A 15,398-nucleotide genomic window follows, 5' to 3' on the forward strand; every position below is an offset into this window, starting at 1 on the left:
GTGGGCAGTGTGAGGTGGCTTTTGAGTGGGTGGGCAGTGTGAGGAGGCTTTTGAGTGGGAGAACAGTGTGAGGTGGCTTTTGAGTGGGAGGGCAGTGTGAGGTGGAGGTTGAGTGGGAGGGCAATGTGAGGTGGAGGTTGAGTGGGAGGGCAGTGTGAGGTGCATGTTGAGTGGGAGGGCAGTGTGAGGTGGAGGTTGAGTGTGAAGGCAGTGTGAGGTGGATGTTGAGTGGGAGGGCAGTGTGAGGTTTTGGTTGAGTGGGAGGGCAGTGTGAGGTTTTGGTTGAGTGGGAGGGCAGTGTGAGGTTTTGGTTGAGTGGGAGGGCAGTGTGAGGTGGAGGTTGAGTGGGAGGGCAGTGTGAGATGGAGGTCAAGTGGGAGGTCAGCGTGAGGAAGATGGCAAGTGGGAGGGCAGTGTGAGGTGGATGTTGAGTGGGAGGGCAGTGTGAGGTGCAGGTTGAGTGGGAGGGCAGTGTGAGGTGCAGGTTGAGTGGGAGGGCAGTGTGACGTGGAGGTTGAGTGGGAGGGCAGTGTGAGGTGCAGGTTGAATGGGAGGGCAGTGTGAGATGGAGGTTGAGTGGTAGGGCGGTGTGAGGTAGAGGTTGAGTGGGAGGGCGGTGTGAGGCAGAGGTTGAGTGGGAGGGCGGTGTGAGGTGGACGTTGAGTGGGAGGGCGGTGTGAGGTGGAGGTTGAGTGGGAGGGCGGTGTGAGGTGGAGGTTGAGTGGGAGAGCGGTGTGAGGTGGAGGTTGAGTGGAAGGGCGGTGTGAGGTGGAGGTTGAGTGGGAGGGCGCTGTGAGGTGGAGGTTGAGTGGGAGGGCGGTGTGAGGTGGAGGTTGAGTGGGAGGGCGGTCTGAGGTGGTGGTTGAGTGAGAGGGCGTTTTCAGGTTAAGGTTGAGTGGTAGGGCGGTGTGAGGCGGAGGTTGAGTGGTAGGGCGGTGTGAGGCAGAGGTTGAGTGGGAGGGCTTTGCAACGCGAGGGTGAGTGGGAGGGCGGTGTGAGGTGGAGTTTGAGTGGGAGAGCAGCATGAGATGGAAGTCGAGTGGGAGATTGTGTGAGGAGGATTGTGAGTGGGAGGGCCATGTGAGGTGTAGGCGAGTGGGCGGGCGGTTTGTGGAGGAGGTTGAGTGGGAGGGCAGTGTGATTTGGAGGTTGACTGGGAGGGCGGTGTGAGGTGGTGTTTGACCCAGAGAGCAGTGTGAGGCGGAGGTTGAGTCGGATGGCAGTGTGAGGTGGAGGTTGAGTGGCAGGGCAGTGTGTGGTGGAGGTTGAGTGGGAGGGCAGTGTGAGGTGGAGGTTGAGTGGGAGGGCAGTGTGCGGTGGAGGTTGAGTGGGAGGGCAGTGTGCGGTGGAGGTTGAGTGGGAGGGCAGTGTGAGGTGGAGATTGATTGGGAGGGCAGTGTGAGGTGGAGATTGATTGGGAGGGCAGTGTGAGGTGGAGGTTGAGTTGGAGTGCAGTATGAGGTGGAGGTTGAGTGGGAGGGCAGTGTGAGGTGGAGGTTGAGTGGGAGGGCAGTGTTGGGGGAGGTTGAGTGGGAGGGCAGTGTGAGGCGGAGGTTGATTGGGAGGGCAGTGTGAGGCGGAGGTTGAGTGGGAGGGCAGTGTGAGGCGGAGGTTGAGTGGGAGGGCAGTGTGAGGCGGAGGTTGAGTGGGAGGGCAGCGTGAGGCGGATGTTGAGTGGGAGGGCAGTGTGAGGTGGAGTTTGAGTGGGACGGATGTGTGAGGTGGAGGTTGTGTGCGAAGTGGAGTTTGTGTGGGTGACCAGCGTGAGATGGTGGTCAATTGGGAAGACATCATGAGGAGAATGGCGAGTGGGAGGGCAGTGTGAGGTGGCTTTTGAGTGGGTGGGCAGAGTGAGGTTGCTTTTGAGTGGGAGGGCAGTGTGAGGTGGCTTTTGAGTGGGAGGGCAGTGTGAGGTGGAGGTTGAGTGGGAGGGCAGTGTGAGGTGGAGGTTGAGTGGGAGGGCAGTGTGAGGTGCAGTTTGAGTGGGAGGGCATTGTGTGGTGGAGGTTGAGTGTGAAGGCAGTGTGAGGTAGAGGTTGAGTGGGAGGGCGGTGTGAGGCGGAGGTTGAGTGGGAGGGCGGTGTGAGGTGGAGGTTGAGTGGGAGGGCGGTGTGAGGTGGAGGTTGAGTGGGAGGGCGGTGTGAGGTGGAGGTTGAGTGGTAGGGCGGTGTAAGGTGGAGGTTGAGTGGGAGGGCGGTGTGAGGTGGAGGTTGAGTGGGAGGGCGGTGTGAGGTGGAGGTTGAGTGGGAGGGTGGTGTGAGGTGGAGGTTGAGTGGGAGGGCGGTCTGAGGTGGAGGTTGAGTGGGAGGGCGGTCTGAGGTGGTGGTTGAGTGAGAGGGCGGTCTGAGGTGGAGGTTGAGTGGGAGGGCAGTGTGAGGTGGAGTTTGAGTGGGAGAGCAGCATGAGATGGAAGTCTAGTGGGAGAATGTGTGAGGAGGATTTTGAGTGGGATGGCAGTGTGAGGTGTTGGCGAGTGGGAGGGCAGTGTGAGGTGGAGGTTGAGTGGGAGGGCAGTTTCAGCTGGAGGTTGTGTGGGAGGGCGTTTTCAGGTTAAGGTTGAGTGGTAGGGCAGTGTGAGGCGGAGGTTGAGTGGTAGGGCGGTGTGAGGCAGAGGTTGAGTGGGAGGGCTTTGTAACGCGAGGGTGAGTGGGAGGGCGGTGTGAGGTGGAGTTTGAGTGAGAGAGCAGCATGAGATGGAAGTCGAGTGGGAGATTGTGTGAGGAGGATTGTGAGTGGGAGGGCCATGTGAGGTGTAGGCGAGTGGGCGGGCGGTTTGTGGAGGAAGTTGAGTGGGAGGGCAGTGTGATTTGGAGGTTGACTGGGAGGGCGGTGTGAGGTGGTGTTTGACCCAGAGAGCAGTGTGAGGCGGAGGTTGAGTCGGATGGCAGTGTGAGGTGGAGGTTGAGTGCGAGGGCAGTGTGAGGTGGAGTTTGAGTGCGAGGGCAGTGTGAGGTGGACTTTGAGTGGGGGGGCAGTGTGAGGTGGAGGTTGAGTGGGAGGGCAGTGTGTGGTGGAGGTTGAGTGGGAGGGCAGTGTGAGGTGGAGGTTGAGTGGGAGGGCAGTGTGCGCTGGAGGTTGAGTGGGAGGGCAGTGTGCAGTGGAGGTTGAGTGGGAGGGCAGTGTGAGGTGGAGATTGATTGGGAGGGCAGTGTGAGGTGGAGATTGATTGGGAGGGCAGTGTGAGGTGGAGGTTGAGTTGGAGTGCAGTATGAGGTGGAGGTTGAGTGGGAGGGCAGTGTGAGGTGGAGGTTGAGTGGGAGGGCAGTGTTGGGGGAGGTTGAGTGGGAGGGCAGTGTGAGGCGGAGGTTGAGTGGGAGGGCAGTGTGAGGCGGAGTTTGAGTGGGAGGGCAGTGTGAGGCGGAGGTTGAGTGGGAGGGCAGCGTGAGGCAGATGTTGAGTGGGAGGGCAGTGTGAGGTGGAGTTTGAGTGGGACGGATGTGTGAGGTGGAGGTTGTGTGCGAAGTGGAGTTTGTGTGGGTGACCAGCGTGAGATGGTGGTCAATTGGGAAGACATCATGAGGAGAATGGCGAGTGGGAGGGCAGTGTGAGGTGGCTTTTGAGTGGGTGGGCAGTGTGAGGTTGCTTTTGAGTGGGAGGGCAGTGTGAGGTGGCTTTTGAGTGGGAGGGCAGTGTGAGGTGGAGGTTGAGTGGGAGGGCAGTGTGAGGTGGAGGTTGAGTGGGAGGGCAGTGTGAGGTGCAGGTTGAGTGGGAGGGCAGTGTGAGGTGCAGGTTGAGTGGGAGGGCATTGTGAGGTGGAGGTTGAGTGTGAAGGCAGTGTGAGGTGGATGTTGAGTGGGAGGGCAGTGTGAGGTTTTGGTTGAGTGGGAGGGCAGTGTGAGGTGGAGGTTGAGTGGGAGGGCAGTGTGATATGGAGGTCAAGTGGGAGGTCAGCGTGAGGAAGATGGCAAGTGGGAGGGCAGTGTGAGGTGGATGTTGAGTGGGAGGGCAGTGTGAGGTGCAGGTTGAGTGGGAGGGCAGTGTGACGTGGAGGTTGAGTGGGAGGGCAGTGTGAGGTGCAGGTTGAATGGGAGGGCAGTGTGAGTTGGAGGTTGAGTGGTAGGGCGGTGTGAGGTAGAGGTTGAGTGGGAGGGCGGTGTGAGGCGGAGGTTGAGTGGGAGGGCGGTGTGAGGTGGAGGTTGAGTGGGAGGGCGGTGTGAGGTGGAGGTTGAGTGGGAGGGCGGTGTGAGGTGGAGGTTGAGTGGTAGGGCGGTGTGAGGTGGAGGTTGAGTGGGAGGGCGGTGTGAGGTGGAGGTTGAGTGGGAGGGCGGTGTGAGGTGGAGGTTGAGTGGGAGGGTGGTGTGAGGTGGAGGTTGAGTGGGAGGGCGGTCTGAGGTGGAGGTTGAGTGGGAGGGCGGTCTGAGGTGGTGGTTGAGTGAGAGGGCGGTCTGAGGTGGAGGTTGAGTGGGAGGTCAGTGTGAGGTGGAGTTTGAGTGGGAGAGCAGCATGAGATGGAAGTCTAGTGGGAGAATGTGTGAGGAGGATTTTGAGTGGGATGGCGGTGTGAGGTGTTGGCGAGTGGGAGGGCAGTGTGAGGTGGAGGTTGAGTGGGAGGGCAGTTTCAGGTGGAGGTTGAGTGGGAGGGCGTTTTCAGGTTAAGGTTGAGTGGTAGGGCGGTGTGAGGCAGAGGTTGAGTGGGAGGGCTTTGTAACGCGAGGGTGAGTGGGAGGGCGATGTGAGGTGGAGTTTGAGTGAGAGAGCAGCATGAGATGGAAGTCGAGTGGGAGATTGTGTGAGGAGGATTGTGAGTGGGAGGGCCATGTGAGGTGTAGGCGAGTGGGCGGGCGGTTTGTGGAGGAGGTTGAGTGGGAGGGCAGTGTGATTTGGAGGTTGACTGGGAGGGCGGTGTGAGGTGGTGTTTGACCCAGAGAGCAGTGTGAGGCGGATGTTCAGTGGGATGGCAGTGTGAGGCGGAGGTTGAGTGGGAGGGCGGTGTGAGGCGGAGGTTGAGTGGTAGGGCGGTGTGAGGCAGAGGTTGAGTGGGAGGGCTTTGTAACGCGAGGGTGAGTGGGAGGGCGGTGTGAGGTGGAGTTTGAGTGAGAGAGCAGCATGAGATGGAAGTCGAGTGGGAGATTGTGTGAGGAGGATTGTGAGTGGGAGGGCCATGTGAGGTGTAGGCGAGTGGGCGGGCGGTTTGTGGAGGAGGTTGAGTGGGAGGGCAGTGTGATTTGGAGGTTGACTGGGAGGGCGGTGTGAGGTGGTGTTTGACCCAGAGAGCAGTGTGAGGCGGAGGTTGAGTCGGATGGCAGTGTGAGGTGGAGGTTGAGTGGCAGGGCAGTGTGTGGTGGAGGTTGAGTGGGAGGGCAGTGTGAGGTGGAGGTTGAGTGGGAGGGCAGTGTGCGGTGGAGGTTGAGTGGGAGGGCAGTGTGCGGTGGAGGTTGAGTGGGAGGGCAGTGTGAGGTGGAGATTGATTGGGAGGGCAGTGTGAGGTGGAGATTGATTGGGAGGGCAGTGTGAGGTGGAGGTTGAGTTGGAGTGCAGTATGAGGTGGAGGTTGAGTGGGAGGGCAGTGTGAGGTGGAGGTTGAGTGGGAGGGCAGTGTTGGGGGAGGTTGAGTGGGAGGGCAGTGTGAGGCGGAGGTTGAGTGGGAGGGCAGTGTGAGGCGGAGGTTGAGTGGGAGGGCAGTGTGAGGCGGAGGTTGAGTGGGAGGGCAGTGTGAGGCGGAGGTTGAGTGGGAGGGCAGCGTGAGGCGGATGTTGAGTGGGAGGGCAGTGTGAGGTGGAGTTTGAGTGGGACGGATGTGTGAGGTGGAGGTTGTGTGCGAAGTGGAGTTTGTGTGGGTGACCAGCGTGAGATGGTGGTCAATTGGGAAGACATCATGAGGAGAATGGCGAGTGGGAGGGCAGTGTGAGGTGGCTTTTGAGTGGGTGGGCAGAGTGAGGTTGCTTTTGAGTGGGAGGGCAGTGTGAGGTGGCTTTTGAGTGGGAGGGCAGTGTGAGGTGGAGGTTGAGTGGGAGGGCAGTGTGAGGTGGAGGTTGAGTGGGAGGGCAGTGTGAGGTGCAGTTTGAGTGGGAGGGCATTGTGTGGTGGAGGTTGAGTGTGAAGGCAGTGTGAGGTAGAGGTTGAGTGGGAGGGCGGTGTGAGGCGGAGGTTGAGTGGGAGGGCGGTGTGAGGTGGAGGTTGAGTGGGAGGGCGGTGTGAGGTGGAGGTTGAGTGGGAGGGCGGTGTGAGGTGGAGGTTGAGTGGTAGGGCGGTGTAAGGTGGAGGTTGAGTGGGAGGGCGGTGTGAGGTGGAGGTTGAGTGGGAGGGCGGTGTGAGGTGGAGGTTGAGTGGGAGGGCGGTGTGAGGTGGAGGTTGAGTGGGAGGGCGGTGTGAGGTGGAGGTTGAGTGGGAGGGCGGTCTGAGGTGGAGGTTGAGTGGGAGGGCGGTCTGAGGTGGTGGTTGAGTGAGAGGGCGGTCTGAGGTGGAGGTTGAGTGGGAGGTCAGTGTGAGGTGGAGTTTGAGTGGGAGAGCAGCATGAGATGGAAGTCTATTGGGAGAATGTGTGGAGGAGGATTTTGAGTGGGATGGCGGTGTGAGGTGTTGGCGAGTGGGAGGGCAGTGTGAGGTGGAGGTTGAGTGGGAGGGCAGTTTCAGCTGGAGGTTGAGTGGGAGGGCGTTTTCAGGTTAAGGTTGAGTGGTAGGGCAGTGTGAGGCGGAGGTTGAGTGGTAGGGCGGTGTGAGGCAGAGGTTGAGTGGGAGGGCTTTGTAACGCGAGGGTGAGTGGGAGGGCGGTGTGAGGTGGAGTTTGAGTGAGAGAGCAGCATGAGATGGAAGTCGAGTGGGAGATTGTGTGAGGAGGATTGTGAGTGGGAGGGCCATGTGAGGTGTAGGCGAGTGGGCGGGCGGTTTGTGGAGGAGGTTGAGTGGGAGGGCAGTGTGATTTGGAGGTTGACTGGGAGGGCGGTGTGAGGTGGTGTTTGACCCAGAGAGCAGTGTGAGGCGGAGGTTGAGTCGGATGGCAGTGTGAGGTGGAGGTTGAGTGCGAGGGCAGTGTGAGGTGGAGTTTGAGTGCGAGGGCAGTGTGAGGTGGACTTTGAGTGGGGGGGCAGTGTGAGGTGGAGGTTGAGTGGGAGGGCAGTGTGTGGTGGAGGTTGAGTGGGAGGGCAGTGTGAGGTGGAGGTTGAGTGGGAGGGCAGTGTGCGGTGGAGGTTGAGTGGGAGGGCAGTGTGCGGTGGAGGTTGAGTGGGAGGGCAGTGTGAGGTGGAGATTGATTGGGAGGGCAGTGTGAGGTGGAGATTGATTGGGAGGGCAGTGTGAGGTGGAGGTTGAGTTGGAGTGCAGTATGAGGTGGAGGTTGAGTGTGAGGGCAGTGTGAGGTGGAGGTTGAGTGGGAGGGCAGTGTTGGGGGAGGTTGAGTGGGAGGGCAGTGTGAGGCGGAGGTTGAGTGGGAGGGCAGTGTGAGGCGGAGTTTGAGTGGGAGGGCAGTGTGAGGCGGAGGTTGAGTGGGAGGGCAGCGTGAGGCAGATGTTGAGTGGGAGGGCAGTGTGAGGTGGAGTTTGAGTGGGACGGATGTGTGAGGTGGAGGTTGTGTGCGAAGTGGAGTTTGTGTGGGTGACCAGCGTGAGATGGTGGTCAATTGGGAAGACATCATGAGGAGAATGGCGAGTGGGAGGGCAGTGTGAGGTGGCTTTTGAGTGGGTGGGCAGTGTGAGGTTGCTTTTGAGTGGGAGGGCAGTGTGAGGTGGCTTTTGAGTGGGAGGGCAGTGTGAGGTGGAGGTTGAGTGGGAGGGCAGTGTGAGGTGGAGGTTGAGTGGGAGGGCAGTGTGAGGTGCAGGTTGAGTGGGAGGGCATTGTGAGGTGGAGGTTGAGTGTGAAGGCAGTGTGAGGTGGATGTTGAGTGGGAGGGCAGTGTGAGGTTTTGGTTGAGTGGGAGGGCAGTGTGAGGTGGAGGTTGAGTGGGAGGGCAGTGTGATATGGAGGTCAAGTGGGAGGTCAGCGTGAGGAAGATGGCAAGTGGGAGGGCAGTGTGAGGTGGATGTTGAGTGGGAGGGCAGTGTGAGGTGCAGGTTGAGTGGGAGGGCAGTGTGACGTGGAGGTTGAGTGGGAGGGCAGTGTGAGGTGCAGGTTGAATGGGAGGGCAGTGTGAGGTGGAGGTTGAGTGGTAGGGCGGTGTGAGGTAGAGGTTGAGTGGGAGGGCGGTGTGAGGCGGAGGTTGAGTGGGAGGGCGGTGTGAGGTGGAGGTTGAGTGGGAGGGCGGTGTGAGGTGGAGGTTGAGTGGGAGGGCGGTGTGAGGTGGAGGTTGAGTGGTAGGGCGGTGTAAGGTGGAGGTTGAGTGGGAGGGCGGTGTGAGGTGGAGGTTGAGTGGGAGGGCGGTGTGAGGTGGAGGTTGAGTGGGAGGGCGGTGTGAGGTGGAGGTTGAGTGGGAGGGTGGTGTGAGGTGGAGGTTGAGTGGGAGGGCGGTCTGAGGTGGAGGTTGAGTGGGAGGGCGGTCTGAGGTGGTGGTTGAGTGAGAGGGCGGTCTGAGGTGGAGGTTGAGTGGGAGGTCAGTGTGAGGTGGAGTTTGAGTGGGAGAGCAGCATGAGATGGAAGTCTAGTGGGAGAATGTGTGAGGAGGATTTTGAGTGGGATGGCGGTGTGAGGTGTTGGCGAGTGGGAGGGCAGTGTGAGTGGAGGTTGAGTGGGAGGGCAGTTTCAGGTGGAGGTTGAGTGGGAGGGCGTTTTCAGGTTAAGGTTGAGTGGTAGGGCAGTGTGAGGCGGAGGTTGAGTGGTAGGGCGGTGTGAGGCAGAGGTTGAGTGGGAGGGCTTTGTAACGCGAGGGTGAGTGGGAGGGCGGTGTGAGGTGGAGTTTGAGTGAGAGAGCAGCATGAGATGGAAGTCGAGTGGGAGATTGTGTGAGGAGGATTGTGAGTGGGAGGGCCATGTGAGGTGTAGGCGAGTGGGCGGGCGGTTTGTGGAGGAGGTTGAGTGGGAGGGCAGTGTGATTTGGAGGTTGACTGGGAGGGCGGTGTGAGGTGGTGTTTGACCCAGAGAGCAGTGTGAGGCGGATGTTCAGTGGGATGGCAGTGTGAGGCGGAGGTTGAGTGGGAGGGCGGTGTGAGGCGGAGGTTGAGTGGTAGGGCGGTGTGAGGCAGAGGTTGAGTGGGAGGGCTTTGTAACGCGAGGGTGAGTGGGAGGGCGGTGTGAGGTGGAGTTTGAGTGAGAGAGCAGCATGAGATGGAAGTCGAGTGGGAGATTGTGTGAGGAGGATTGTGAGTGGGAGGGCCATGTGAGGTGTAGGCGAGTGGGCGGGCGGTTTGTGGAGGAGGTTGAGTGGGAGGGCAGTGTGATTTGGAGGTTGACTGGGAGGGCGGTGTGAGGTGGTGTTTGACCCAGAGAGCAGTGTGAGGCGGAGGTTCAGTGGGAGGGCAGTGTGAGGCGGAGGTTGAGTGGGAGGGCCGTGTGAGGCGGAGGTTGAGTCGGATGGCAGTGTGAGGTGGAGGTTGAGTGCGAGGGCAGTGTGAGGTGGACTTTGAGTGGGGGGGCAGTGTGAGGTGGAGGTTGAGTGGGAGGGCAGTGTGTGGTAGAGGTTGAGTGGGAGGGCAGTGTGAGGTGGAGGTTGAGTGGGAGGGCAGTGTGCAGTGGAGGTTGAGTGGGAGGGCATTGTGAGGTGGAGGTTGAGTGGGAGGGCAGTGTGAGGTGGAGATTGATTGGGAGGGCAGTGTGAGGTGGAGTTTGAGTAGGAGGGCATTGTGAGGTGGAGGTTGAGTTGGAGTGCAGTATGAGGTGGAGGTTGAGTGGGAGGGCAGTGTGAGGTGGAGGTTGAGTGGGAGGGCAGTGTGAGGTGGAGGTTGAGTGGGAGGGCAGTGTGAGGTGGAGGTTGAGTGGGAGGGCAGTTTGAGGTGGAGGTTGAGTGGGAGGGCAGTGTGAGGTGGAGGTTGAGTGGGAGGGCAGTGTGAGGTGGAGGTTGAGTGGGAGGTCAGTGTGAGGTGAAGGTGAGTGGGAGGGCAGTGTGAGGTGGATGTTGTGTGCGAGGTGGAGTTTGAGTCGGTGACCTGCATGAGATGGTGGTCAATTGGGAAGACATCATGAGGAGAATGGCGAGTGGCAGGGCAGTGTGAGGTGTAAGTGAGTGGGAGGGCGGTGTCAGTTGGAGGTTGAGTGGGAGGGCAACGTGAGGTGGAGGTTGAGTGGGAGGGCAGTGTGAGGTGGCTTTTGAGTGGGAGGGCAGTGTGAGGTGGCTTTTGAGTGGGAGGGCAGTGTGAGGCGGAGGTTGAGTGGGAGGGCAGTGTGAGGCGGAGGTTGAGTGGGAGGGCAGTGTGAGGCGGAGGTTGAGTGGGAGGGCAGTGTGAGACGGAGGTTGAGTGGGAGGGCAGTGTGAGGCGGAGGTTGAGTTGGTGGGCAGTGTGAGGCGGAGGTTGAGTGGGAGGGCAGTGTGAGGCGGAGGTTGAGTGGGAGGGCAGTGTGAGGCGGAGGTTGAGTGGGAGGGCAGTGTGAGGCGGAGGTTGAGTGGGAGGGCGGTGTGAGATGGAGTTTGTGTGGGAGGGCACTGTGTTTTGGAGTTTAAGTGGGATGGCAGTGTGAGGTAGAGTTTGAGTGGCAGGGCAGTGTGAGGTGGACATTGAGTTGTAGTGCGGTGTGACGTGGTGGTTGTGTGGGATGGCTGTGTGAGGTGAAGGTTGAGTGGTAGAGCAGCGTAAAATGGAGGTCAAGTGGGAGGACAGCGTGAGCAGGATGGCAAGTGAGATGGCAGTTTGAGGTGCAGGTTGAGTTGGAGGGCGGTGTGAGGTGGAGTTTGACTGGTAGGGCTGCATGAGGTGGAGTTTGACTGGTAGGGCTGCGTGAGGTGGAGTTTGACTGGTAGGGCTGCGTGAGGTGGAGTTTGACTGGTAGGGCTGCATGAGGTGGAGTTTGACTGGTAGGGCTGCGTGAGGTGGAGTTTGACTGGTAGGGCTGCGTGAGGTGGAGTTTGACTGGTAGGGCTGCGTGAGGTGGAGTTTGACTGGTAGGGCTGCGTGAGGTGGAGTTTGACTGGTAGGGCTGCGTGAGGTGGAGTTTGACTGGTAGGGCTGCGTGAGGTGGAGTTTGACTGGTAGGGCTGCCTGAGGTGGAGTTTGACTGGTAGGGCTGCGTGAGGTGGAGTTTGACTGGTAGGGCTGCGTGAGGTGGAGTTTGACTGGGAGGGCTGCGTGAGGTGGAGTTTGACTGGGAGGGCAGCATGAGGTAGTGGTTGATTGGGAGGGCAGTGTGAAGTGGAGTTGGACTGGGAGAGTGGTGTGAAGTGGAGTTTGAATGGGAGGCCAGTGTGAAATGATCAATGTTCAGAATCTTTAACCACCATCAAGTCGAGAAACCCAGGATAATGGATGAAACTCTTAATCTGAGCTAACCAATCTCTAAATGAGGTGACCACTACAACTGTGCCCAAAATGTAATTTCATTTCTTTTCTAGGGAGTGCCAGGTGAAGCATTGGTCGAAACATAAGAATGCCTGTGACCTGATGGCCGTTGCTGCCAAAAAAACAACTGAATGAAGAATTTGAAATCAGACACTAGAAACTAAACTTATGAATACCTGGCTGCATCTCTGCCAACTGGGCACTGAACAGAACCATGCGATCCCAGTCAGGGCACAATTACGCAGACGTATACTAGGCACTCCCATTAACTTTCAAAGTGCGACACATTGGCTGACCTAGCCATACAGAGTTCCTGTTCATGCAGAGAAGTAAAGGTTAACTGCTGGGATTGTTTTTAAAATACAATTTGTGAAACAGCCAACAGTTGTAAAATCACCCTGTTCTATCTCACTTTGGTGTTCCTTAAATGGTGTTTGTCAGTGTGAGTCTAGGAGAGCAACCAATACATCGAGTTTATGGCTGTTGAGTAAAAGTTTAATCCACAACTGAAAATTTGTTCTTGGGTAAAGTATTCCCCTTTGTTTCTAGGAGATAGGGTTTGAGTGTTCACTTGGTGACACTACACGTGCGTGTGGTGAACTCCTTATTCTGCAGTTTTTATAAAGTAAAGGCAGCATTTTGGGTAAGGGAATCAATCCGTGCACACCCTACTCGCTTTCAACACAGTGCGATCAGGAAAATGGAGCCCAGTTTAATAGTGCAGAAATATACATGTGGAGATCTGCTCAATTCAGCTTCTTCCAATTGTTAGCATTTCAACACACAGTAGACTGTATATGACTATAACTGTATATGACACCCAGTTTCTTTTTCAAAGGCATGCTTTGTACTGATGCCAGTTAGGCTGTCACTGAGCCAGAATAAAGAAAACAAGGACATGCTGAAGATATTCTCTGCTACCAGCTCCTACTGCATGTTTTTTTTAAGGTCTTCAGCAACAACAATGCAATACACAGGCAGTTTTAATTGTAACAATCAGACATTTTACTGAGATGAGCCTAGTATCTTTGCCTTTAGTCCCTCTATGGAAGCTGAAGGAGGGACACTCTTGTAAGAGGCATCATGAATGATTTTTTTTTCTTCAATGCACAGAAGTAAGAGTTTTGCTCACTGAGAGCTCCTGTTGAAAATTTGGGCACAGATTTCCCACACTTTTCCATACATTTTGGTTGGCACTGCTGGTGAGCTAAGTTCTCATGGCCCCAGCCCAAGAGAAAAACTTGGACCATTGCTTCATGTCCTTAAACAGGATTCATTGCATTGCATATTGAGGTTCCAGGTATCAAGATTGCTTTTTAATGGAGTAACCTGTGTTACTGGAATATTTCTTGAATGTAGTGTATTCAAATTTTGACTTGACAATGGAAAGGCATCTACAAATCCCAAATGCTTCAGTTGTTGAATGTGCACATGTTTGAGAGGAAATTTCTCCTTAGCTTTTGAATTTGATTGTGAGTGGCATTGCTGACGGTGGCCATTTAATCTCTGCTCTGTTATTGTGTGCTGTGTAACTTAAAACAAAATTGAACTGATTGTATTAAAAATAGAATTAACAATGGTTGACTTTTACTATTTGTCTCCTGCCACTAAGATGACAAACCAACAAATAAGAAAAGTCAATTTCCCTATTGTAAAAGTTTTTTGATGGTGTCCAATTTACTTCAAACACCACACCTCGAAGGGTTCAGAGAACAGAAATGATTTTGTGCTGACATCAATTGCAGGTTAGTTTCTATTGATGGTGAAAGTTTACAGGTTCACTTGGAGCCAGTAATTTACAAGGATCCGGCAAAGAGCAATTTTCCCTCATTAAAAGCAATTGACATCTGGACCTAGGTAGAAGGTGGGTGTGTGTGTTTGATTTAGATCATGGAAGATCAGGGAGATTAATTTGAGGTTACTATGGGGCCACAGCCCCATTTAAAACTATAGAAAAGGTACGGCACAGAAAGAGACCATTCAGCTCATCGTGTCTGCGCCTGCCAGAAAATAAAAAATTAGCCGCCTGTTCTAATCCCACCTTCCAGCTCCTGGTCTGTAGGCTTGCAGGTTACAGCACATCCAGTGCAATCAGGTACCTTTTTAAATGAATTGAGGGTTTCTGCTTCCACAACCAAACCAGACATCAACTACCACACACCCACCATCCACTGGATGAAGACCTTTTCCTCATGTCCCCTCTAATCCTCCTACCAATCACCTTCAATCTGTGTCCCCTGGTAACGAACCTCTCTGCTTGGGGAAACAGGTCTTTCCTGTCTCGGCCCCTCATAACCTTGTACATCTCAATTAAGTCACCCCTCAGCCTCCTCTGTTTTAAGGAAAACAACCCCAATCTATCCACTCTTTCCTCATAGCTGCAATTTTTCAAGCACTGGCAACATTCATGTAAATCTCCTCTGTACTCTCTCCAGGGCATTTATGTCGTTCCTGTAATGTGGCAATCAGAATTGTACACAAAATTCCAGCTGTGGCCTAACCAACATTTTATACAGTTCCAGGATTACATACCTGCTTTTGTATTCAATACCTTGTCCAATAAAGAAAAGCATACCATGGTTTCTTTACCACCTTATCCACCTGTCCTGCACCTTCAGGGACCTGTGGACATGCACTTTAAGGTCTCCCACTTCCTCTATCCCTCTCAATATCCTGCATTTTATTGTGTATTCCCTAGCTATGTTTGCTCTCCCCAAATGCATTACCTCACACTTCTGTGAATTTAATTCCATTTGCCACTTGTCCGCCCATTTAACCAAACCATTAACATCATTCTGGATTCGACAGCTACCCTCTTCACTATCAACTACACGGCCAATTTTTGTGTCATCTGCCTCACATTAAAGTCCAAATTATTCATATATACAACAAACAGCAAGGGACCCAACACAGAGCCCTGTGGAACACCACTGGAAACCACCTGTAGCATTTGGGGTGTTCCTTTAACAGCCCCATTTGTGGTTTGAAATCTAAGGTTCATTTGACCTTCAGATTCACCATACCTGGTGTTACCCTCTGTGGCCCTGCCACAGTCTACAGAGAAAAAAATGGCCTATAGCTTACTGTGGAGAGAGGAGTTCACAAATCAGATCAACTAATTGCAGTTTAGACTTCAATATCCTAGTGAAGTAAAACCAAAACACACCTGTCTATTCCAAAACTTGTGGGTTTCCTAACCACAAACTGAAAGTATTGTACTTGCCAGCTAGTAGCTAGAGAATTGCTGGAGAAGCCTATATTCTCCCCTGGTTCATTAATCTGCACATGGTCAAAGGTAAGGAAAGCCAGTAAACCACAGTACCACTTTCACTTAAAGAGCTTTGTGTCGCACGATTGTCCCATCTAAGTGTAAAAAAGAGCTACTCATTGTATCCATCTTTATTTTTTGTTGTTGTTGCTTTGCTGTTGCTCATTCTGTACTCCCATTTACAAACAGGAAGCTTTGGAAGTTACGCTAGTAGAGTGCCACTTTTGGAGATCCTAGCTTTCCTTTCAGCAATGTAATATTTATGGGCCATTAACTCAAATAGGGGCCAGCATACTGGGTGCCTGACCATATTGTGGACAGCTATAATTTATACCTGCTGTGTGATGCAGTTATCCAGGCTTCTTGCGTTGAGATCTTCACTTATTGATAGCATCAGCAAGTGTCAAAGAAGAATTATCATTCTTCACGGTTTGCTGTTGACAAACCCAATGATTGGATCACCCAGCTTCATCTTCCAATGGCTGCGAGCCAGGCTGCCAGCAACCACAATGAGGAAAATATGAAGGTGAAACAAGCCAGTGCAAGACATCGTCCTTCTTTGCACTCCCGGGTTTCATCGCTGTTGTATTACTGTGACTCAGGAGGAGACCGAGATGGATCATCCACTCAGCACTTCTGGCTGAACATCGTAGCTGAAGCATTTGCTACAATCTTCAGCCAGAAGTGCCGAGTGGATGATCCATCTCGGCCTCCTCCAGGTGTCCCCAGCATCACAGGTGCCAGTTTGCAGCCAATTCAATTCACTCTACGGGATACCAAGAAACAGCTGAAGGCACTGGATACTGCAAAGGTTATGGGCCCTGACAATATTCTGG

At 55.0% G+C, this 15,398-nt stretch overlaps 1 protein-coding gene across 4 annotated transcripts in view; it reads left to right on the plus strand.

Annotated features, from left to right (window-relative positions):
- zmynd10 (zinc finger, MYND-type containing 10) overlaps positions 1 to 12,873 on the plus strand; it is a 307,591-nt gene extending 294,718 nt beyond the window's left edge. For all 4 annotated transcript variants that reach the window (XM_041191869.1, XM_041191870.1, XM_041191867.1 and 1 more), the window contains one exon: positions 11,348 to 12,873. In XM_041191869.1, coding sequence (XP_041047803.1) covers positions 11,348 to 11,429 — 82 coding nt within the window. In that variant the 3' untranslated portion in view covers positions 11,430 to 12,873. The remainder of the gene's footprint in view (positions 1 to 11,347) is intronic.
- Positions 12,874 to 15,398: the final 2,525 nt, after the last annotated feature.

The sequence above is a fragment of the Carcharodon carcharias genome, chromosome 7 (assembly GCF_017639515.1).
Source record: "Carcharodon carcharias isolate sCarCar2 chromosome 7, sCarCar2.pri, whole genome shotgun sequence".
In the NCBI taxonomy this organism is placed as follows: domain Eukaryota; kingdom Metazoa; phylum Chordata; class Chondrichthyes; order Lamniformes; family Lamnidae; genus Carcharodon; species Carcharodon carcharias.